Genomic DNA, 24,927 nt, shown 5'->3' on the forward strand with positions numbered 1-24,927 from the left:
GGAGACGAGGCGACAGGGGTGGGGCCGCGGAGGACGCAGGCGGCGGGGGCGGGGCCAGCAGGGCGCGAAGCCCAAGAGGGCGCGGAGAGACGCCCAGGAGTAGCGTGACGGAGGTGAGTGGACCCAGGGGTTCCCCTCTGGCCTCACCGGCCTTGGGCTGACCGGCCCTGTGGGGCGCGACGGGAGGACTGGACCGCCAGGCAGAAGCCTGGCGCCTCAGCTGTGGGGGGATGGGGTCAGGGAGACAGGGGTCAGGGGTCAAGGTTCGGCGGCGATTTCTGTGGGCTTCGTGCGCGTGTGCGAGCTGCCCCGGCTGTGGGGGCCTCTCCCAGAGAGCCCGTCTTGTCCCGGGGCGGGGTGGTGGAGGGCCTGGGAGAATGCCCCGGGGCCCGTGTGCCTGCCCCTGCGGTCCAGGTGCCGGCCGTGCACGGGCCTGGCTCTCTGGTCCCCAGCTGAGTACCTTCTAGTGCAGAAGGACCCAAAGCAAAGGGGCGGGAGGGCGCCGCAGTGCTAAGCCCTCTGCGGAATTCACTGGGCCATTGCCAGCGTGCTTGGAGCTACTGGAGTCCAGGTGACATTTAACCTGAGGCCCAAACATGTGCGTGGAGCGGAGAAGAGCCGGGAGATGACCTGAACTGATGGAGGTTTGAAAAACTCTCAGAATGGCTCTGGGGAGAGGGGAGAGGCCAGGGAGAATCAAAGACCATTAGGGGCTACCGCTGAGGTCTAGAATCCCCTGGAGATGGGGAAGCAGTAGGTGAGGCTTGGGACCCTCTTTGGAGACTGGAGGAGACACGTTGATGGGCTGGATGTGGGGGCTGGAGGAAAGCATAATCCAGTATGAATCTCCGTGTTTGGGTTGAACAACTGGGCAGATGGTGGTGCTAGGTATTAGGGTGGGGAAGATGAGCAAGGGGCAGGTGGTGGAGGGATCGGGTGGTCACTCTGGGAGATATGAGGTCGGAGCTGCCTATTACACATCTCAAAAAGGCAGTGTTACAACGTCGCTTAGATCTATGAATCTGGAATTCAGAGACAAGGTCCAGTCTGGGGATATAAATGGGATCGTTGGCATGTGCAAGATGTTGAAGGCTGTGTTCTAAGAGAATCCTGACTCCTGAGGGGATGACTTTCCTGAGAGAGTTGTTTATGCATTTTGATGGACATTTTATTTAATCCCCTACATGTGGTCATTCATTTTGTGCCTCCTGAGTCCCAGGCTTTAGGCACTACTAGATCTACAGCTGTGAGTGAGACCAGTTTCTGCCCTCGGTGAATTTTCCATCCAGTCTGTAAAACATGTGTGCGAATCACTAGTTCAAATACAGGGGGCAGTGAAGTGAATGCAAAAGACACGTGGGAGCAGGAGCTGATGCATGGAGAGAAAGGTGAGCAGTAAGGGCAGGGACCTGGCAAGACCTCACAGAAGGCCGTTGCCTCTCCCAAGGTGATAAAAAAGGAGAAGGATTTCTGACCATAGCTGAGAGTACTGGGTCCTCTGCAGGGATGCCTTTTTAAGAACGATAGCAGTAAGGGAAGGAAGCCGATGTGGAGTGGTCAGTCTGAGGTGCCGCTGCCCAACTTCACACGTTCTCGCATTAGCAGGCAGTGTTAGGAAGGTCCTTTCTGGGGTTAGACATCCACAGACACTCTTGCAAGCCAGGGAGCTTCCTCCCCAGCCTCCTGGCTGCGGGTCCCGCGGGCCCAGAACCTCTCCCCGGTAATTGCTTTCCGTAATGTGTTTGCTCCAAACCAATTTCACGCCTCCGTGAGGACTCCGCCCTGCACTGGAGGCGCGGACCTCCCCACCACCGACCTACCCACGTGTAACGCGTGCGCACACACAAACGGCACACATTTTACACAACAGATACACGGGGTATCAAGTAACTGGACACAAGAAAGTATACACGAACCTACACGCGTGCATACGAGACCTTAAGATGGCTGGGTGCAATTCCCCCCGCCCAACCAGTGCCCTCACAGGTACCCAGCCGCGGGCGTCCAGCGCGCGCGCCCTAGAAAGGCTCACCTGGTCGGCTTCCTTTGCCCTCGCACGTCTCTTGGACTAACGCCAGGGGTCGCTGCAGTACTCCGCACGTCACCCACGCTGCCGCAGTTGCGCGCTGCTGCCACCAGAGGGTACCCGCGGGAAGGCCCCGACGCTGCCCATCCTGAGTGGACTCTCTCCCGCCAATAAGAGAGGTGGAGGTACAGACTTTCGGCTTTGACTTTAGAATACTTCGTTCTCGGTATCCTAGGCGCTGGTTTCCAAACCCTGGAGGGGAGGCCAGCCGGTGAGGTCTGTGATATAGGGACAAGCAGAGAGAGGGTAGGTTCAAAATAAAATTCCTCTGTATGAGCCTTTTTGCCCAACAGGTGAAATGGTGAGAATGGGACAAGTGAGAGCACGGGGACCATTAAAGAAGCAGAATGCTGTTTTAGACGGTGAGAAGAGTGCTTGCCCACAATGGGCCTGTTGGGGGAATTCAGTAAGGGAAGCAGAGTTTTCTCTTGGTAAAGAAAGGAGCCTGCTCTGCTCAGAGTTGATAGTGGCGGCCTCTTCCCTGACGGTGAGGTAAGGGAGAGCCACTGATCTGGGGGCCTTCCATCCTTGACCCCTGAGCTCTCCTTTTTCCATTCAGTACAGGAAGGAAAGGTATTCTGAAAGGCATTTCTTCATGTTCGCTGGAGCCTTGCACTGGTTTTTTGGCTAGGCAGAGTAGATATTAATCACTCCCTCTCACAGATGGAGTTAAGTCAGAGGCCAAGGTCACATGGCTCTGAGAGGTCAGAACAAGAACTTCACTCCAGCCAGTGCTCCCCTCCCCCCCATTTGGCCTCAGTTCCACAGTCTACAAAAGGGCAGGGAAAGGGAATGGGCTGCTTCAGTTGCCACTCTGTATGTGCTTTTTATCCTGGTTTAGCTGGTGAATGTCAAGGACTATGCAGAAATCACACTTCATGACCTAGCATGGCAAGGGGACAGATTGAGGATATAAATGGATTACAGATACAGTATCTAACAAACATGCAGCACACCAGGGCAATACTAAGTCCCTGGGGTTTCACTTGCCTCATTTCAGATTTGGTGGCCCGCTGGGATTTATTGGCAACAAGCTTTAAGCCTGTACACTCTGCCAGCTTGAGCAGAGGATTCCACTTTACTAAGTTTAGTTCTGGGCAATAAGCTCTTGGCTTGAGCTGGGTGACGTACATCTTCCAGATCAGAGGGTCTTTAACTTTGAGTCCTTGAAAGTGCATGATCTATTCTGTCCTACCAGAGAGTGACAGGCTTATTAAAGTGGACTTTTATGAGGGTGGGGTGGTGGGTACTGGTGGGAGGGAGATGTTTCAATATACACCCTCTTGAGCTTTTAGAATTTTGTACTATGCAGTTTTATTACCTATACAAAAAATGAATGCAGTTCCTTTTTAAAAATGTCTCTTCCTCTATGCTTTATTTGATTAGTGGTGTTACTGCTCATACAGCTTTAATTTCAGTGATTGTAACCCAAAGTTCCCTCAATTATTTATCAAGTCAAGAAGCCTCTATTGTGTATCCAACACTATAAAGCCATCAAACCAAGTACTGACCTCTCACTTTTAAAGTACAATACACTTTTGAAGTCTGGTCTTCCATATTGGTGCCATGAAGTGCTTGGTTAATTTAACAAAGGGTTCTGAAGCCTATCTTTAGGAGGATGTACAAAGATTATCCTAGTACCCTAGTAGTGAGGCACCTCTTCTTTCTCCATGGTGACATCTTCCCACCAGACTTGTCTCTAAGAGGTTTCATGAGTTTAATGTAGAGCCCAAGATGGAGCAGGAATGCAAGGAAACCACAGTCTTCTCCCTTTGCCTGTCTGACGAGTTGTCGATCAAGCATGACTGACGAAAGGTCCCTTCTTGGGTCCTACCCCTTTCTGTCCCATCCTGGTGCCAGTGTCTTTCAGGGTGCTGTTTTGTAACACGTCAGTCTGACATTAGTGGTGTTCACTAGGCCACCACAGCACTCCTGATCTGAACAAGTGTCACTGAGACCCACAGTTCCCTCTGCCTGCTCTGCCTTGGCTCAGAAACACCGAGACTCTTAGTTGTAGGTTTCCCTCCTCACCTGAGCCCACCAACTTACCCCCACCTAGGCTGCGTCTTCCTAAACTGGCCCGGCTTTGCTCGCTCTTTTAACTAGGTTGGCTCTCCCCAGCCCCACCTGAATAAAAGTTTCCCAGTGACCAGGTGACCTTCATTTTAGCTAGCTAGGCTTGCTCTGTATCCCGAAGCACAGGTCACTCTCCTGTTGACTTGCCTGTCTTAAGTCTTTTTTTGCCCATCGACCTGGGGCTCCTATCAAGCAAAATTGCCCATGACTTTTTGCCTCTAGACTGTCAAATAGGCCGCTGGGAATAAGGGGTGGGTGGGGGTGGTAAAAGACGCTGCCATTTCTGTGTCTGAGGATGGGGGAGGTGAACAGAGTCATCTGCAATTAGCAAATAATTAGCGCCGCTGACCCTTGGGGCTCATCAGCGCTCCTGGGGCCAGCCCCCAGCAATCAGCTAGGGCAGGTCGAGAGTGTCAGGCCCAGGAATGAATAGGGCTCATCAGCGGTGCTGGAGCTGGGGAGCCAATCAGGGAAATTAATAGCAGAAGAGAGGGAGAGAGGGGGAAGGCACAGAGATAGACAGACAGACAAGAGATACAGATATAGGTGAGAAATGGGGGTGGGGTGGGGAATAGAATAAGACAGGGGGATAGGGAATGAGAAATAGGAATAACCAAATAGGGACAGGAAGGACGGGCAGGAAAGGGAAGAGTGTAGGAAGGAAAAACATGTGAGGGATGGGAGAAAGATGGAGGGGAAAGGTGAGAGGAATGGTAAGTACTTGGCATAGTGTGGGCACTAGAGGAAGTCACCCACAGAGGCCACAGTGAGGAACGGGGAGCCCGCCACGGAGGAGGGAAGGAGGAAGAAGGGGAAGAGCCAGTGTCAAGAAAAGGAGCCCCGGGGAGAGGGGAGTGGGGTCGGGGAGAAAGGGCCCCCATACCAGGGCCCTGAGCTGCGGCGCCCGGCGGCAGAGCGCGCCCCCTGCCGTTCCCGCCGCGCCGCCCGAGGGGCGCGGACGTCCGGTCCAGCCCGCCGCGCCTGGGCTCGCCCTCGGGGCGCCCGGGGAAGGGGCGTCGGGGACCGGCCCGGGGTCCGACGGAGGGCGGTGGTCCGGCCGCGCCCCCGTGCGCCCCCCGTGCGCCCCCCCGTGCGCCCTCCCCGCCTGGCGTCCCGCGCCACGTCCACGCCCGCGCAGGGTGGGCTGAGCGGGGGCCGGGAGGGGTGGAGGGAGGGGCCCGGCCCAGCAGCTGCCGCCGCCTTCTCGTCGGCCGCAAACTTTCACAAAGCGGCGTGTCCGGCCTCATCAATCTCCATTAATAATAGTTGGTTGGGCCGCGGGGGGCGGGCGGGGGTCCCGGGCCGGCCGGCCGGGCGGGCCGCTGGGAACGGGCTCTGCGGAGGGAGCGGAGGCAGCGGAGCCGGGCGCGGCGGCGGCGGGCGGAGGGAGGAAGTGAAGCGTAATTTGAGGAAGATGGATGAGTCCGGAGGGCGACACCCCCAGCCCGCCCGCTCGCCCGCCCCCTCCCTCCTTATGAGAGAGAGGGAGCGCGGCGCCGGAGCCACACTGCGCCGAGCCCGCGCCCCGCCGCCACCTCGGCCCGGGAGCCTGGGAGCGAGCCCTGCGTGTCCGCGCGGGGCGCCCGAGCCGCGGGGCGCACGGCGGCGCCCGGAGGGGAGCGCCCCGGGGCGGCCGTAGCTCCCGGCACGATGCAGAGAGCTGGAGGCGGGGGTGCCCCCGGGGGCGGCGGCGGGGGCGGCGGGGGCGGCCCGGGCACTGCCTTCTCCATCGACTCCCTGATCGGGCCGCCGCCACCTCGCTCCGGCCACTTGCTCTACACCGGCTATCCCATGTTCATGCCCTACCGGCCGCTCGTGCTGCCGCAGGCGCTGGCCCCTGCGCCGCTGCCCGCCGGCCTCCCGCCTCTCGCCCCCCTGGCCTCCTTTGCCGGCCGCCTTACCAACACCTTCTGCGCGGGACTGGGCCAGGCCGTGCCCTCGATGGTGGCGCTGACCACCGCGCTGCCCAGCTTCGCGGAGCCGCCCGACGCCTTCTACGGGCCCCAGGAGCTCGCCGCCGCCGCAGCCGCCACTGCTGCCCGAAACAACCCCGAGCCGGGTGGCCGACGCCCGGAGGGTGGGCTGGAAGCCGACGAGCTGCTGCCCGCCCGGGAGAAAGTGGCAGAGCCCCCGCCGCCCCCGCCTCCGCACTTCTCAGAGACTTTCCCAAGTCTGCCGGGTAAGTGCTGGGCCGACCAGGGCGCCGGGCGGGAGGCTCGTTCACTTGGAAATCCCAGACAGCAGCCTGCTCAGAATCTCGGCACCTGCCTGGAGCCCTGGAATCCCAGACTCCCAGATGTCGGGTTCTGCAGAACCACCTCCAGTTGTGTTCCAAACAGGGCACCTCTAGATCTCAGAACCGCTGCCCTGCTCTGTCTTCCAGAGTGCCTGAAGCCTCCCCGAAGACTTCCCGGTACTCCCTTCCAAATTAGTACCTTTCCTCCCAGCATTCTAGTCCTCAAGCCTTGACTCCCACTTCTCTTTTTAAGAATCTCTTCATTCTTCTCCTCTGCCGAGAATAGAGAAGCTGCAAGTGTGGGATTCCTGGGGACACTAGCAAGACCCTAGGGTGAGGGTACATTGGGGCAGCTGTCAATTCAGTGCAGGGGCAAAGGGAGGGTCTTAAAGCAGTGGTGACCATGCTGATGACCTGTCTTTGCCTTAGTAGTAGAGGTCACTTTTGAATTGGCATATTTAGAGATCAACCTTGAAGAACTGAGTATGGGGTCTAAGGGAACATTAGCTAGGAGGGGACCTTGCGCCCTCTGGACCAGGACTGACCGGAAGGTCAAGAAGGCTAAAGGCTGGGCTGGGTTGGGCGTGGCACAAATGCCCAGAGTTAAGAATCTAGCTAAGATTCTGGGACAAGTGAGATTCATCGAAGAGATAATTCAGGAACCCTGGCTTCTCCATGGGAAGATGCCTTCTCAATAGAGGCACTGTGTATTAAACTGAACCCTGTTTAGAATCAAGCTACTCAGAGCCCTCCTGGCCTCCGTAGTTGATCCTTAAGCCCTAGAAGCCAGGAAAGCTTTCCTCTATCCAGGGCTAGACCCAGGTGTGATGAGATCCAGAGCTTATACAATTTAGTGGACTCTGTTTAAGAAAAAGTCTGTATGCAAGTGTGGGGCTCCTGAAGCTTAAACTTCTTTAGCACCAGGGTGAATCCGCCTCTGCTTCCCCATTCATCACATCATATTAGCAGGTAAAAGTGACCCCAGGAGGCCTGGGGGCTGACTCCAGCAGAAACAAGAAGGAGAATCCAAGAGTCCTTTTGTCCTTTGCCAGAAGAAGACAATTCCTGGTGATAGGTTTCTGGGCCCTTCCTTGAAACTGTCCAAAGGTGTAATCACTCTTCCAGACCCCCCAGTGCTGCTACAGGGCATGTCTTCCTCTCCTTTTCCCCTTTATCCCTGGGCATTTTGGCTTTGGGGGATTCAGCTGTTGTTTTTGTACCTGGTTGGGCCAGGGGGACCCAGTGGCTGAAGTCTGAGCAGCATCTCCTAAGGAGGATCAAAAGGAAATGATAGAGCAGCAACTGGAAGGTGGGAGGAAATGTCCCCAAGATAAAAAGGCCCGGAGCTGAGGGTAGGGGAAAGCAGCTGGCAGGATAATCGGAAAGAGAACAGATCAGTAGGATTTTTGGAATAAGATAGTCCCAAGGCAGAAAAGAGCAAGGCAGACCATCAGAAGGATGGCTTTGGGGGTAATAAGAGCTGGAGGAACAAGCAGACACCTGCGGAAGAGATGAGCTGAGGGAGAGGAGAAAGAGAGACATACTAGGGGAGGGGAGCTGGGGGAGGAATATGCCTAAACCGTGGGAGAACTTGTCTCACTCAGGTTCCCTTCAGTTGTTTATTTTGGCCCATTTGTAGAATGAAGGCTCTTTTTTGAAGCAGCGAGAATATTGGCTGTAAAACAAGACACTTAATGAGTGAGAGAGGAGTAAGAAAAAGAACAGAAGAGAAATATTGAGGAAAGAAGAATAGAGGAAAGAAAGGACTAACAAATGCACTGTATCCCGATTGTCCAAAGAGAGTAAATGAGAGCAAAGAGGTCTGTCTATTGGGAGAGAGAGGTTCAAAGGATTTCTAGCCTGGGCTAGATGAAGAGGGAACAGCTTCTCTCGACCAGAAATGTGTGTGTAAAAGAGTTCTGCTTTGAGAGGCTTGGGAGGGAGCTAAATCAATGTACTGATAGGAAACAGGGAAAAGTGTCAATACTAGAAGTAATTTTTTTAAAAGGTTTTTCAATACTGGGAGCGATGGTAAACTGGAATTTATATAGAGAGAATGATGAAGGAAAGGTCATCATCTAAGGAAAATGTTGGGAGCAATCAAAAGACATTTGTTCTTGGAGTAAAGACAAGAGTGATGGGAAGGAGACCTTACAGAAGAAGAATTCTGAGAGGTGGTAGAGTGAAAGAAATCACTCAGATTGGGAAGAGATACAATTAAAGGGTTTATCATGGGGCGTGTGGGGCAAGGCAGGAAGAGAGATTTTAGAAGAAACATTCAAAGAGGATAGTGAGGGATCCCTGGGTGGCGCAGCGGTTTGGCGCCTGCCTTTGGCCCAGGGCGCGATCCTGGAGATCCGGGATCAAATCCCACATCAGGCTCCCGGTGCATGGAGCCTGCTTCTCTCTCTGCCTCTCTCTCTCTCACTGTGTTCCTATCATAAATAAATAAAAATTAAAAAAAAAAAAGGAAAGACAAAGAGGATAGTGACTAGGAGATCTTTATCTGTGACCCCCACTTCTTACAACCCTCAGTACAGACTCTCTTGATTCTTCCTCTTGATTCTTCCTTGCCACACCACTCACGTCCACCTGCCCAGTCTTCTTTTTTTTTCCCCCCTTAAGTAGTTGAGAAAAAAAGAGGAAATTCCAGAAATGTTAGATGGAAAATCAGTTTGGGTCGTGGTGGTGAGAAAACAAATACTCTATTTTGGAAATTGTATTAGAGTATTTATTGTGAAATGAGAGTTTTTGGTTGAATAATGGGATTGAAACCTTAATATTCGAAGACTTTGGAAAAAGAATGTTATCTCTAAAAAGACAGAGGAGGAATTGGCTGTTCTAGTGTGAATTGGTCTGAAATTATTAATTTACATTTGTTTAGTGTTTTACAGTAACCAGCCCCATTAAATGAAATTTTAGTGAAGATAGGCCAATTTGGAGAATGATAAGTAAAGTTCTTTTTGTTGAGCATTACTTCTTTTTTTTTTTTTTTTTTGAAATTTTGGTTCGAGTTAATAGGGATACCACCTTACTACAACTGATGATGAGGAAAACAACTTTATTATGATTCAGTTGTAGGGGTAGAAGCTATATTAACAGGCAAAAAGAAATACCAGGTACAGAGATAATGGGTAGAAAAAGTATTGAGAATGATAGATTGAAGATAATTCTGGGTTTAGAATGTAGGGAACAGTGAGGATAATTGGGAAAGGTGTCTTAGTAGAAGTGATAAAAGAGGAGAGAATTTTGAATTCATAGAGAAGATTTAAAAGTATAAATCAACAGAAGAGTCCACAGTAGTGCTGTCTAGCAAGCTATCTATGTAATTAAAACATTAGCTATCTTAAAAAAGGTAGAAATTAACAGGTGAAATTAATTTTATTTTATTTAATCCAATACTATTTCAGCATTATTTAATATAAAAAATTAATGAGATATTTTATACCCTCCTTCCTTATTATCTTCAAAATCCAGTGTGTATTTTATACTACCAGCACATCTTGGTTCAGATTAGCCATGTTTCAAATGGTCAGTAGCCTCATGTAGGCAGTGGTAGCTTGTATTTGTCAGCATTACAGGTCTAGAGAGTCAGAGTCATGTGAAAGTGGTGGGGAAAGGAGCTTTGAATTGGAGTGATAGCAAAGCCCTGGACGTATTAGGAATAATGGAGAAAAGACAGCAGTTAACTCTAAATGACAGGAGAAAAAGAGAATTCTACCTTGAGTGGGTTGGACAGTGATGATCCTGTTTATGTCAAGGAACATGTGAGCTCTGCCTGAGAGTAATCAAAGCTAACTTGAAGACGTGCAAATACACATTTCAGCAATGACGATGGTGAAAATGATCCTGTGTGCTGGGGGGGGCGGGGGATGATGGAAAGAGCTGTCCATTTGGAGAAATGCAGAAGAAAACTTTAAATTGGGGGTGCTTTGAGCAATGATTCAGGGAGAAAGGAGTTGGATTGCTTGAAAACAAAGACTTAAGAAGTGAGGGATGGTAGATCGTCCATATGTAATTGTTGGATGTATGATAAAAGTATAGTGGGAGATTGACATGAAAGAAAATGCCAGTATTGGGCAGCCCCGGTGACGCAGTGGTTTAGCACCACCTGCAGCCCGGGGTGTGATTCTGGAGACCCGGGATCGAGTCCCACGTCGGGCTTCCTGCAGGGAGCCTGCTTCTCCCTCTGCCTGTGTCTCTGCTTCTCTCTCTCTCTCTCTCTCTCTCTCTCTGAATGAATGAATGAATAAATAAATAAATAAATCTTTAAAAAAATAGAAAATGCCAGTAGGAGCACAGTGAAGAAAACATTTGAAAAGAAAACATTGAGATGATATAGGAAAGAGAATATGATGGAATGGACCCAGGAGATGGCAGTGTAGAGAACATTATTTTAAAAAACTAAACAGAATTTGTTAATTTTTTTAAACGATTTTACTTTAGAGAGAGAGGAGGAGGAGGGGCAGAGGGAGAGGGAGAGAACCTCAAGCAGACACCCCCTGAGCACAGAGCACGACACAGGGCTGAATCCCAGGACCCTGAGATCATGATCTGAGCCGAAACCAAGAGTCAGACACTTAACCAACTGAGCCACCCAGGCGCCCCCAAATTTGCTAATTTCTGAATAGAGATTGGCAATAATGATGGAAATCATATAAGGAGATGAGGGAAACTTCCTAGGGGCATGATATTTGGGGGTTGGTTGTTGTAAGCTAAGCATCTGATCATAGCTGGAGAACATTTTAGATGACCATCAATTTTAAATAGGTACCCATTATGACTGTCAAGACATATTTATTCATGAGAGAAAAACAGGAAATAATAATGTGACACGAAATTAGAGACTTCTGTTGTTAGAAACAGGAGGAAAGTGATGGAGACTCATGTTTTCCTAGAAATGTTGAGGAAGAGCTCACAGTGAGAGTGTTTGCTCTATTGACATTTATAGAAAGCCACATGTTGCATTAACTTAATGTGATTGAAGGAACATTTATTTAGGAGTTGTGACACATGCTCAGGTGTCAACTTTGTCACTGAGCTGCGCAACTTTGGCAGATTGCTTCCTTCAATTCAGGGAGTGTTTATTGTGTGTCTAGTATGTGCTTAGTATATTCAAGACACTACAGGAGATTCAAAGTCTTACAACTTCACTAGGATTCAGTTTCTTCATCTGCAATGTAAAAGTTTTGATTCAGATTTTTAAAAAATATTTTATTTATTTATGAGACACAGGGGGGGGGGGCAGACAGGCAAAGGAAGAAGTAAGCTCCATGCAGGGAGCCCCATGTGGAACTTGATCCTGGGACTCCAGGATCATGCCCAGAGCCAAAGGCAGATGCTCAACTGCTGAGCCACCCAGGCATCCCTGATTCAGATTATTTTAAATGTTTCTGTCAATTCCATAAAATAAAAGCATATTTTTCTATCTTTAATGTTTAAAGTAGGGTTCTAAAATGGGTTTCAAGGACCTCTTGTAAAATGATCTATTCATTATGGGTGGGGGAAAATGACATCTTTATTTTTTACTAACTTTTAACTAAAGGTTAGATCTTTAATTATGAGTGTAGGCTAGAAACCATAGTAGTTTTAACAGTAACTAAGATTTTTGTCATCAACAGAAATTACAGATATTTTCTTATAAATTTGTAGTCTTTGGAGGCATCTCGTTTAATGAATTAATAAATAAACATACATGATTATAACACAAAATCATTTTTAAATATCTGAAAACTGTATTTTTATATAGTTGACTTCTAATGTAATCCTATGTGTTTTATGTTATATACATAAAAGCATTATTCTGAGGAGGGGTTCACAGGTTGTATCAGACTGCCAAGGAGTTCATGGCACAAAATGAGCTAAGAACCCTTAGTTGAGAGATGGAGATCTTAGAAATGACAAGAGGAAGATTTTACCTGGAGGATTGGAATGGAGTACCGAGGTGCCTTCTACCAGAGTGAAGGTAGCAAGACTTAGGAAGGTTGAAATAGAGAAGGGAGATCTCCATAGTGGCATATGTAAATGTGGAGATATATATTTAGATGATTAGGAGGATAATTCTTATACTTGAAGTGATGGGCATCAATAGTCTATAGTGTGAATAATGGGAGCAAGGCAGCCATTGGAATAATGAAGGGGAAATATGCTAAATGGAAAGGAGGAACATGGTATGATAAACAGAGTGCTTTGCAATGAGAGAAGGGTTATGATGGGAAGCTTATAGGCAGGAATGTTACCTCAGAAGCAGTGTGGAAAGAAGGATCTTTGCCTTGAATCTGGGAATTAGGGAATAGAGATGACAGCATAAGGAGTGGATGTACAACAAGAGAGAAAAATAGGAACTATGACAGGGAAGGTTTGGTGGGAGAGAATTTTTATCTAGAGGGAATGGGAAAATGCCTCATGCTAAGGTAGGAGAGAAGAAATCCTGGTTCCAAGCCAATGGAAGGAACAGGAACTCTTGGTGCAGGTGGTGGTGCCCATGGCCACCCTGGCAATGATGGCAAGCAAAGAGGTCGGGGTTGGGATTGATGGAGAAGAGGTTGGGGTTTTTCCACTGAAAGTATGGTCATGGTACAGGAAAGTGATCAGCTTAGGGTAGTGTGGAAGAAATACTGATGTGCTAATTGGGAGAAAGAATGTAGGGAGAAGAGATGCTTGAATTTGGTGTAACAGAACAGCAATTCACACACAAGTGAATTAAGTTGTAGTTATTAGGAAGAGGCAACACAGGATGGCAAGTAGTTGTGAAGCTGAGTCTTCATTCCCTTCCCATCATGGAAGGGAGAGGAATGACTGTCAAGTGATGAACTGAAGAAATCTGTATTAGAAGCAAGGGGGCTGCTGGGACTCACAGAGACTAGGGTGTGAAAATTGAGGATGGGAGAAACAGAAAAATACTTCTAGGGGGGTGATGGGAGATGGATTTCTTGACTGAATTGTGAAAGAAATGGTATCACAATGGAAATCTGTACTGAGAGCAATGGGAAGAAAAGTAGAATGCGCAAGTGTGCCAGAAAGAGGGAGGAAGACAAAATTATCCTGAGAGCAAAGGTAAAAAGCGCTTTGTGCTGGAACGGGTGACAGCTCTTCTACATGTTATGTGGAGAATACTGGGAGTACGTGACTGAGTGATCCTGGCCAGTCACCCTCTCTGTAGCTTCACTTCCTCGTCAGTACAATTAGAGGTTTGACTGAGATGATCTCCAAGGTCATTTCTGGCTCTATAATTCTGTTTTATCTGTAAGGATACCTTTATTATTGAATTGTTTCCTTAAAAAAAAAAAAAGGCATCCCAAGTAAAGGGATTGAAGGAAACTTCTCTACTTCCCAGGGCTGAATTGTTGTGGCAGCCGAAGAGGAGGCAGGCCGGGGTATATACATCTTGAGGTGAAATCCAGGCTGGGCTTTCAGAGTGTCAAGGCTTTATCATCTGGGATTGGGGAGGGGTGACCAGAGCTATGGCTGTGTACGTTTGTCATATTAAATGAGAGAGAGAAACATTTCATGAAAGTTTGGCCTTTTATTGAAGCCTAAAAGATTGGGGATCAATTGTGCCCGCCTTTACCTGGTGAGGAAGGAAGCAGTGCCCATCAGGGAGTGAGAAAAAGAAGTTGTAGAATCAGTTCCTGGCCTTCTCTATTATTTCTTCATCTGGCACAGTATTTGTGATAGAGTAACACAAAGAGATGTGGTGTGGCGCAGAGGAACAAACATGGGCTTTGGAAATAGGTCTTGGCACGACCCTTTCTCTGGGAGAGAAATTTTTTTTAATATTTTTATTTATTTATTTATTTTAATTTTTTAAATTTTTATTTATTTATGATAGTCACACACAGAGAGAGAGAGAGAGAGAGAGAGAGAGGCAGAGACATAGGCAGAGGGAGAAGCACGCTCCATGCACCGGGAGCCTGACGTGGGATTTGATCCTGGGTCTCTAGGATCGCGCCCTGGGCCAAAGGCAGGCACCAAACCGCTGCGCCACCCAGGGATCCCCTCTGGGAGAGAAATATTAACAGCAGAATACTAAGCTCTGCAGTCACAGCTTCCTTACCAGCAGAATAGGGCAACAATACTTACCTCATTAGAGTTAAAGATTAAATGAGAAGATATTTGTCCAGCATCTTAAAGTAATAGGTGTGCAAGAAATTACTGGCTTTGTCCTTATAGTGGAAATGGATGGGAATTAAGTTGGGGGAAAACCTCTTTATTAAGAACTGGATAGGATAGGTGACACTCTCTGTACCGATAAGGAGAAATACATCTGGGAGTAATGAGAGAAATAGCGCTGTGTTCTGAGAAGTGTTTCTGTGGGGAATGACAGTGTATGCTTCTCATAAGGGGTAGATTTCACATTTTTTCTTTGGTTCGTTCTCCCTCCTTTGGTTTCTGCCTCACATTTTGACATTCTCTGTGGATCCCAAGACTACCTAAAGCCCTTCTTCTGTGTCCCACTGGGGCCTGTTTTTCGCCTGTTTTTCTTTTCTTTACATTATATATATATATATATATATATATATATATATATATTATAATAAAACATCTCTCCTTTCTTCACCATAATTCCTATTCCCTCATATGTCTGATCTCAGCTTGATGTTAGGAGCAAAGCTATTGGATTAAAATAATTCACGCTCAGATGGACTAAGGAGTTTTTTTTAGAGACTTATTTATTTTAGACAGTGTGTGTGAGTGGGGTATGGGGCAGGGGGAGAGGGAGAGGGAGAAGGAGAAGGAGAGAAGTAGAATCCCCACTGAGCATAGAGCCTTCCTCAGGGCTGAATCTTATGACCTGTGGGCCAAAATCAAGAGTTGGATGCTTAACTAACTGAGCCACCGAGGCATCCCAAGGAGATTTTTTTTAAAAGTCCAGGTGAATATCAAACTGGTGGGATATAGGTAGTATTATGAATAATTTCCGGTAACGTGGAAATGTTATTTGGGATGGGAGAGCTATAGGAGTGAGGTGGAGAGGCTTACCTTCCCTGGAGTCTTGTGATCCTTGTTACTTCCAGTTATAGCATTGGATGTAGCCAGAACTCTTTGAGTTGCAAGTGACAGAAGCTCAACTCTAATTTAAGCTAAAGTGAACATTTTTGATTCACATGACTCTAAGTACAGGAGTTGAGTAGATCCAAAAATGCAAGCCGTATTGTTAGATCTTTCTTTCAACCCAGCTCCTCTCTCTCTGCCTCATTCTCTCCTTAAAAGAGGTAAGGGAGGGCACAAACATAAGCAGCTCTAAATTTTTATAATCTCAGGTTGAGACCCCAGTGGATTCTTGCATATACAAAATTCTAGGGTGACTGATTAACTAGCTTGAGTCCAGTCTCCAGGGAGATGGGACAGATGGGACGTTAGGATTGGTCAGATCCAGATCACGTGCCTACATTGTCATGAAGGTGGGGAAATGTGATTGACAGTCCCACCGTACTGGGTAGTTGATGAGAAGCGGTGCCCAAAGGAAGAGGGTGTTAGTGAACAAAAGGAGGAAAGGATGCTGAGCAGACAAAAACCAACTCCAAACAGATGTCTACCTCAACCAGAAAGGAAGACAAGAATGTATCTTAACTCCCTTTCAGTATTAGGGAGGAAAGCCTTCTCTCCCTGGCTAGATAAGTAGCCCTAGGAGTGATGGAAGAGACACCGAGAGTGGAGCTCTGAAGAGAGCTCTGTAATGAAGGTGGAGAGAGATGAGGATGGTAGAAAAATGTCTATTCCTCAGTGAGGCTGGTTCCTGTACAAGAAAGAGCTGCACGTGAGGAATGAGTGAGACATTTGTAAGCTAGGAGGTAGAAAAAAATGGATATTAAAACAATTTGGCAATATTATTTTAAAACGAGAAAACACATTTCTAAATAAAACGATGCTGACTGGTAAGATTACATCACACAAACCAATAATGACAGAAAAAAATAGATCTGGTAGGAACTTTGTCTTGGGGAATGACAGGACAGATAGCCTATTATTCAAAGACAAAGGTGAAATTTGGTAAGTGGGGCCTCTCCTATGGCAATTTTAAGAGCCTGTTCTGAGTGTGGTAAGGGGAGATATTATTGATCAGGCTAGGGTTCTGGAGTGGTAAGTGAACAGGATGAGGTCTGAACTGAACTGGGTTTGGTAACAAGGTTATTTATCTGATGAGGCATCTGGGCTTTTACTTCAAGTGGGAGGGGAAAGGATAGAAGGAACATTGGTTGGAGATTTAGGAGACCAAGGTCCTAGACATTAATCTACCTCTAGCGTGTGATTTAGGAAAATCATTTAATCTTTTTCCAAAACTCAGTTTTTTTCACCTAAGATTACCAATCTTCCATTAGTACTACTCATAGGTCTACTCTATTTCAGTGGGTTGCTTAAAGGGAAATAACAAATGTGAAAATGTTTGGGAACGTTGAAGGTAACAAGGGTGCCTGTGGCAATGGCAGTGCTGCTATGTCATGAGAGGAGCTCTGAGTGGTGGGGAAATTGCCCTGAACCTGTCACAAAGGTCAGAGATGTTCTGGGTTGCAATGGTATAGAGAAAGTTCTCGTGTCAGTTTGCAGTAAGGAATGCTGACGGCTCATAGGAAGAGTGGAGAGAAGAGAGAAAGTGAAAATGAATGCATGTTATTGTATCTGAAGTTATAGGGAGGAGTAGCATGAAATTAATGGGGATGAGTGAAACACAAATTGAAAGTGAGCTAATTGCTATAAATGATGGGAAGAAATACTGTCTCCAGAAAGAACAGAAATAATTCTATCCTGGGCATCATGATGAAGACATAGAAATGAGAGGAGTGGTAAACATAGCTCTTTTTTGAGGGATGGCCTGGGTTTCTTTACACCATTTTTTTTAAAGATTATATATATTTATTCATGAGAGATGCAGAGAGAGAGTCAGAGACACAGGCAGAGAGAGAAGCAGGCTCCCCGCAGGGAGCCTGATGCGAGGCTCAATCCCAGGACCCCAGGATCAACCACCGAGCCACCCAAGTGCCCTTCTTTCCACCTTTTGACCTCAGCCAAATTGTTTCTGTATTCATGAACTGAGCAGTTGACCCAGGATGCTCAGGAGGAGACTTACTGTCCTGACAGTGGCTCAGGGAGTGTGAGGATAATAACCGTTTTGGAAGTAGAGGGAAGAGAAGTCAGAACTGAGTGTATTGGGGGAGAAACTTCTCTTCAGTGAATAATACAGGCTGTTGATTTTATAGAAGCTACAACAGAACAGGATGGATGAGGGGCAGCACAGGGGCTCTGTGAGCTTCCACAGCTGGGCTTCTAAAGTGGTTTTCCATTCCCTGTGTGGTTTTCCGCTCTGCAACCCAGACTCACCATTCTTGGTGACCACAGCTATGGACTCCCCCTCTAGATGGTGCACGTCTGGTGCAATTTATCTTTTCTCCTGGAAAATACCTACCATGGATTCTTTGGCCCTTGACTTTTTCCCTGGCCTGACCAGATCTATCCTCAAGATGGGCTCTTCTGTATCTCTCCTGCTGCTTCCCTTCCTCTTGGAAGCAAGGCCCCATGCAAGTCTGTCCCTGCCTGAGTACTGTTCTCTGGAGGTGGGAAGAATGCCCCTGGCATGGACTTGATACATAATCGTGGTTCAAACTCTGTGATTTCTGGTTCTTAGGATAATAGCATCCACCACAAGAATTCATAAGAACTCTAGGTGTTTCCTAATACCCAGTCTGCCCTACAGTCATCCCCCATTCAGTCATCCCCCTGGATCCCCCTGGATGCCATCCAGTCATCCCCCTGGATACCATACTTCTTTCAGATTCTAGACTTACATGTGAGGAACAAGCTGAAAACCCAATATCCTCCTATATTACCAATAATCTTGTTTTCAGATGCAGAGAACAGAACCTTTCTATATGTTTGGACTACCTATGTGCATAGTCAAATTATTTCCAAGTTAAAAATTTTCCTTTTGCTAAAATTATTTGCATCAGAATCATTCTTTCCTGTGTAAAATTTTCAATGAAGCCTTATTTTGTGGATCAAGTTTGTTTTGGTATTTTTTTCTCATATCAACCAATTATAGCATCTGCAATTAGTCATTTACTTTTATGGACATTATATCTACTAAGTTCAATTATTCTAAATCAAATTTTGCAATTAGGAATTTTATCAGAAAGATTTGCTTCTGTCAGTTTTTAGTCAACACATTTTTCTGCGTGCAATTTTTATTTTGTTTGATTATAGTTACCATTAATATTCATTACAAATCAGATAAAAGAAAATAGCTTGCATTTATTTTTTAGCTAATCCATAAGAAAATAGGTAAGCCATTTTGGGATCACTGTATTGTTAGGGATTGGGCTACCGTATCTGATTCTGCTGAATGTTTCCTTCACTTTGGGTATTGATTGCATCTTAGAGTGCTCCATCCTGGTGGAGCAGAGAGCATGTGGCAGGGCAAAAATGTTTTGCTTTGCTTCAAATGTGGCAGTGTTTTGGGAGAAGAAAGGTAGGGTATGATTTTTTTTTCTTTAGTTTTCTGCTCTCTTTTTCCCCAATATATTTTTTTTCTATTTTCTATCCCTTCTCTAAACTTTCCAGCCCTTTCAGTTTCTCTGACTCATCATTTCATTCTCCCGCCACCCTGTCTGCCCCATTTCTCTCCTGCCCCAGCCCTCCTCCTGCCTATGTTGACCCTTTCCCGCTTCTCGATGTCACTCACTGCCCCAGACCCCTTCTTTTAGGGCATAGCTGTATTTTCCCCTCCTGTTGGCTTTCTCTTATTGCGCCACCCCCTCCTCCTTCCAAGAGTTGCTTATCAGAGCCCTCAATGTCATGATTATAAAGGCTCAGAGAGAAACTCTTGCCCCTGCCGTTCAGCATCCCACCGGGATCAAGTACAAGAGGTTGTGAAACTGTGCCCCTTGTATGGCTCTAAAAGCAGCACTGAGGGAGGTCTGCTTATGTGGGCTTGATTTTATGGAATCTGTCTGAAGACAGAGGGATGGATGATATGATCTCAGGAGGGCCTTGCCAGATCAAGGAACCTGGGAGCCTCATCTCAATCATCATCAGTTTAGATTTATTGGACACCCCCTGGGTGCTCAGAGCTGTGCTAAATGATTTCATCCTTCAAGCCCTGAAATCCAGTTTCTGCCTTTTTAGCAGCTGTTTAGAATATTGTAATATTAGGCTGAGTTTTTCCAAGCTTTTATTCTTTTGGTTATGATGTACTACAAACCAGGTTTTAAAAATTGAGAGTGGATTTAATAATGATGTGAGGGATTTTCCTTGACATCTTTTTAGCATAAGATTCTGTAGATTCCCATTGCATATGAGTTTCCCTCCAGCTAATGTGAGATCAGACGGCATATTGAAAAGTGGGTAGAATAATACTCATGGAGAGAATGTCTTCTGGACACTGGATGGGGTAGGGTTATGGGGAATATTCTAGGAGAGGCTTGGGAAAGGAAGATCAGAGGTGGAGATAGAAGAGGGGGAGAGAGAGAGGAAGGGAGAGAGAAAGTGCTTGGGGATAGCTTTTTTATTTAGCCAGTTTGGAGAACATGTTGCTGAACCAGGCGGGACCTGATGCTGACTGGGACTGGCTGAACGCAGGGGACGTGGTGAGAAGTTCAGGCTCTGGGAGTGGGCTTGGGTTGTGAGAGAGAGAGAGAGAGAGAGAGGATTAAGGCTTGATTTGAACAAGGGTGGAGTTAGCACTAACCACACTGGGAGAGACATGGGTACAGATGGTGAAGAGCTGGTTTGGGAGAGGTTAGGAGTTCAGCTTAGGGATGTTAGGTCTGAGTTCTAGGAAAGCGGGAAAACAGTGTGGGGAGGAGCCATTAATGAAGGAAAGAACCAAGAATGTGACTCCTGCAGAAAACAACCTGGATTTGGCAAGAAGGAGGTCTGGGAGGAAATGTGGAATGAAGAGAGGGGAGTATAGCCAAGAGCAACTCTGTAGCTGGGGAAGCCCGACAAGCTCCCAGCAGGAGTGGAGAAGGCTTACTGAGGAAAAGCCATGAGTAGGAGAACCATAGGAAGGCTGGGTGAGCCCAGATGAGGGATACACCACATGGGCTTTGAAGATAGATAAAGAATGAAGCAGTAAAGGATGAAAAAGGCAGGGGCTGGAGATAAAAATACCCTTGAGGTGTGAAGAAGCTGAGTGTGATGGAGGTGAGTGACGTGGAGGTGGGCTGAGAAGCCTGGCCTCTAAGGAAGGTAGAAACGTGGCTCTTCAGGACGAGGACAAGGGGTAGCTTGGTTGCATCAGGGAGGGAAAAGGAGCTCTGGGAATGGGGTCCCCATGTTACTGGGCTGGTCCTGGAGATCCCGAGAAGCTCCTTCTGGAGCACAGGCTGGTGGGGAGGGGCACTTGGAAAGTGTTCTAGCCACATTTGCAAGCACACACCCTGTTTCTCTTATAAGGCATTTCACTGTCCCTGAAATTCTTTGGGGTGACATTCTCAACCTGAGAGAGCTTATGAGCGTCTGTGCGCTGTGTAGTGGTTACAGACAGATGTGCTTCCGCACCTACGAAACCCTACCCCCTTTACACTGGGAACTTGATGGTAAAGAGCTGACTAGTTAGGGTCCGGGTTACCCATTTCCCCTTGTTCTCTTTTTCTGTTGGTTGGTTTTGACTTTTTGTTTCACTGTTTATTGGCCTTTCGAGCAGAAAACAAGGCAGTTTTACAACCCAACTACTGAAAATACTTGCGAGGCATTATTTCCTGTTCTGACAAACCTGTCCATGGATAAGATTAAAATCAATGATTGAATTAAGTATCAGAGTTACATATGGATTTAAAACACTTTATGTGGCTGTGATTACAAATAATCAGTCATCTACCAACTGAGTTAAAATTTCTTCTTTTACCACCTTCCTCTCCACATTTTCCCTCGTTGCACTTCTATTTCCTTATCCTTTCCCATGTTCCCTCCAGGTTTTCCCCACTGACATCAAGCTCCGGGTCCCCAGGATTCAGAACTTGAGCAGAGAGCAGCTGTTTGTGCTGCTCTGGTATCCTTGGTTGGGAGAGAGATGATGTCATTTCACAGTTGAGGAGGAGGGGAGGGATGGAAGGGGCCTAGGAGAGCTACCCGTTTGGAAGCAGCTCTGGCCATAGATACAGCGCCCCTGTAGCTGGGAGGGTGCCCCATTCTGGGCTGGTCAAGGAGAATTGGAAGTAGGGATAGGATACTTCCCAAATCCTTTGACATTTCCTGGGCCCAGATTTGGGGCGGCGGGCGGAGGGTGTTGGTGAGGATGGGGAATCAGATGATCCTTAAGTTCCTATCTGAAAATGAGATTCTAAGATTCTAGACCTGGGGGAGAGGGGAGGTGGGGAATAGAGCTCAATCCTGGGTCAGTGAGAATCCCTAGGAAAGTGACAGAGGCCACAGTGTGATCTCATCATCTCCTATCTATCCTATAAAAGGGAGTCCTCCTACGTGGCTCCCTCCTGCCTGGAGTAACTGAAAGCCTCCTCAGCCAGGTCCCACACTGCTGCATTGTGGGGCCTATGCCATCTGTATTTGGAGGGGTGGGGGATGAGTGAAAAGCTCTTGGTCCAGGTGTGGAGAAAGCTGGAAGGTAGTGGGTAGGGAGAATGAGGAGGGCTTGGTGGTGGTGAAGTCCTGGGAATGGCATTCCTTTGAAGTACACTTATTGCCCCCCCCCACTCGCTCTAGTGAAATCTGTGCTGGTTAATACCTTTCTTTCCATCTTTGTCTTCCCCACCCCACATCCTGGATGTGCCATCCTTGTTTCCCCCTCCTCCCCCATCTCATCCCTTTCACATCTGTATCTTCCTGCTGCCATTCTGTCCGTGCTGGCCACACTGCCACACTTCCACGTGCCTCCTCCAACCTGTCTGCCTTTTCCTTGCCCGCTCCTTCCCCATCCGTTGGTTTTCGCTCCGCACAGCAGAGGGGAAGGTGTACAGCTCAGATGAGGAGAAGCTGGAGGCACCAGCAGGAGACCCAGCAGGCAGCGAACAGGAGGAAGAGGGCTCAGGCGGGGACAGCGAAGACGACGGTTTCCTGGACAGCTCTGCAGGGGGCCCCGGGGCCCTCCTGGGACCTAAACCCAAGCTAAAGGGAAGCCTGGGGACTGGAGCCGAGGAGGGAGCACCGGTGGCGGCAGGAGTCACAGCTCCTGGGGGCAAAAGCCGACGGCGCCGCACAGCATTTACCAGTGAGCAGCTTTTGGAATTGGAGAAGGAGTTTCACTGCAAGAAATACCTGAGTTTGACAGAGCGGTCCCAGATCGCCCACGCCCTCAAGCTCAGTGAGGTGCAGGTCAAGATCTGGTTTCAGAATCGGCGGGCCAAGTGGAAGCGCATCAAAGCTGGCAATGTGAGCAGCCGTTCTGGGGAGCCCGTGAGAAACCCCAAGATTGTTGTCCCCATACCTGTGCACGTCAACAGGTTTGCTGTCCGGAGCCAGCATCAACAAATGGAGCAGGGGGCCCGGCCCTGAAGGGGCTCACAAGGATTTTGGAAGGCAAAGGGTCTGTTCCCATGCCTGCTCTGAGACTGGGTTAGGGTTCTGCGGACCAGAGGGGCTACCACTGTGATCCTGCCCTGGGAGGGGGCTCCGTCGGCAACTAATTTTAGTGCTAGGGGTGCTCTCCTGGCCACCTGACACGTGGGCACTGGGCCCTAAGCCTATTCCAGAGACCCTCAGACTGGGGGCTTCATGGTTACAGGGGCTCGGGTTCTTGATGCTGAGGAGCTGTGGGGATTGAGGTGGACTCCAGGGAAGGGGGTGGATTCTAACATGCCTAGGGTGAACGCTTCCCAGCTAATGCCCTGGAACTACTACTCATAGGGGTGGGAAGAACCAGGGTGAAGCCTAGCCAAGCTGATCACAGCTCCTTATTTATTTTCTGTAAAGTTTGTATATATGGAGCCATCTGCCTCCGTCTGTCTGTACCCCTGAGACTGGGGAAAGTTCCCTTCATCTTCAGCCAGAGTTCAGTTCCACCTTACTGCCTTGTGGAGGGGGCTGTCCTGCCTGTCTGTAGGATAAGGGCATGTGAAGAAACAGAATGAAACGGTCACCAGCCTCCTAGACCCCCTCAGCACGCACTGTCTCCCCCCGTGTAAACCACCTCCACTTCCCTTCTGGGGGCTGCCCACTGTCCAAACCTCTAGACCTCATGCTCCCAGCACACTTCTTTTTCTCTCTACCCATTAAACAAAGCAAGCTCCGTCATCTCTGCTTTGTTCTCTTTGGGAGAGTTGGCAGACTTCAGGAGATTCGCTCCCTTTCACATTATGAGGGGAAATGAAGTACTTAATCCTAGCTTAGCTGAGCTCTGTCCAGGCCCTGTCTCGGTAGTGGTTACCAGTCCTGTCAGCGACTGGGGCAGTTTGCTGGTTCACCCTCATCACCCGTGAGCTCACTAATTTTTTTCTGTGCAGAGGACACAGCACCGAGTCCATCTCTGTTCCCCTTTGATATTCCAGATGGGAGGGCCTGGAGTTGTGGTGTCTCTTCCTCCCCAGTGCATGGTTTACAGTTTGGGATACCAGATCCTCTTTGGTTATAAAACTAGACTGGTTGAGAGGGCCCACTGCAAAATGGATGAGGCCAGAGTGAACGTGCCACGTTCTGGACAGTCGTGTGCCATGGGGGAAGCTATAGAGATAGGGTCTGGGAGCTTCGGGGTTGGGGTTCTACGAGCAAATGAAGGAACAGCCTCCGTAGTCAAAGTAAAGGTGAGGCTGAGAGGCTTCAGGGGCACTTGCAAGAAATGGAGTATACCAGGTTGGGAAACAAGACCAACTGAAGCTATTTGCCGTTTCCCCACCTTCGCAGAAGGGCTGTTGTCCTGGGCCAGCCGTGGAGCGGGGCTGCATGGCCACACCTGCACAGACCCTGGGGAAAGAGGATTATTACAGAAACCAGCTGAAGTTGGGATCATGGTAAGCGGGGCTTCTGGGGAAGAAACAGGAGACGGAGAACCAGGGTAAAGAACATGGCCACGGAGAACAAAAACAGGCAGGGCTCTGAGTGAGGCAAGGAGACCCAGGAGGTTAAGGTCAGGGAGGGAAACACAAGCTGGGTCAAATACCTGGCCAGCCTCCTCTCCACCCTTAGAAAAGTGCCACCATTCCTTCCTCCTGGAATGGCATGCCAGCCACGATTTACTCAAACATCTACTGAATGCCTGGGATGAGGAGACAGTCTTGCCTTGGCAGTCCCCTCCTCCTGGCTGGTTTTGGCAACCAAACACCTGTGACTGGTAATTCACCACAGTGTCACTGTTCCCTGGTGAGGACACATGCATCCAGGGCAGGTCTTCTCTGTTTGGCTAGATTTCAGCAAGGCTTGAAAATTAGGCTAAAAAAAATATAGTCCAGACCAGCCCCATTCCTGATCTAGATTAAGGTTGTCTCTGCCCACATAAGGAACCTACGGGGTTATATTCTTTTCAGTAGAGATGCCAGGCAGCAGTTGAAGATCACAGAAGCTATCGTCACTTTGGCTGTTGGGAATTCGTGTCTCCTGGTGTAGGGCTAGAGCAGATGATCCCTGGCTCTGTGCCCGAGGGGAG

The 24,927-nt window shown here is 48.3% G+C and overlaps 1 protein-coding gene across 2 annotated transcripts; it reads left to right on the plus strand.

Annotated features, from left to right (window-relative positions):
• The first annotated feature begins 5,351 nt into the window (after nt 1–5,351).
• GBX1 (gastrulation brain homeobox 1) lies at nt 5,352–24,160 on the plus strand. 2 transcript variants are annotated; one of them, XM_041752162.1, is made up of 2 exons: nt 5,352–6,341; nt 22,291–24,160. In XM_041752162.1, exons 1-2 carry the CDS (start codon nt 5,813–5,815, stop codon nt 22,842–22,844), a joined length of 1,083 nt encoding a protein of 360 aa, XP_041608096.1. In that variant the 5' UTR covers nt 5,352–5,812; the 3' UTR covers nt 22,845–24,160. The 2 variants fall into 2 exon arrangements, with proteins under 2 accessions (XP_041608096.1, XP_041608097.1); XM_041752163.1 differs by having other exon boundaries at nt 22,294–24,160.
• The last annotated feature ends 767 nt before the right edge of the window (nt 24,161–24,927 follow it).

Source organism: Vulpes lagopus, chromosome 4 (assembly GCF_018345385.1).
Source record: "Vulpes lagopus strain Blue_001 chromosome 4, ASM1834538v1, whole genome shotgun sequence".
In the NCBI taxonomy this organism is placed as follows: domain Eukaryota; kingdom Metazoa; phylum Chordata; class Mammalia; order Carnivora; family Canidae; genus Vulpes; species Vulpes lagopus.

Excerpts from the sequence above, each read along its gene's own strand:
- GBX1 (XM_041752162.1), top strand. The coding sequence starts at position 5,813 with ATGCAGAGAGCTGGAGGCGGGGGTGCCCCCGGGGGCGGCGGCGGGGGC. Across the intron at positions 6,342-22,290 it reads GACTTTCCCAAGTCTGCCGG|CAGAGGGGAAGGTGTACAGC; the intron begins GTAAGTGCTGGG and ends CGCTCCGCACAG.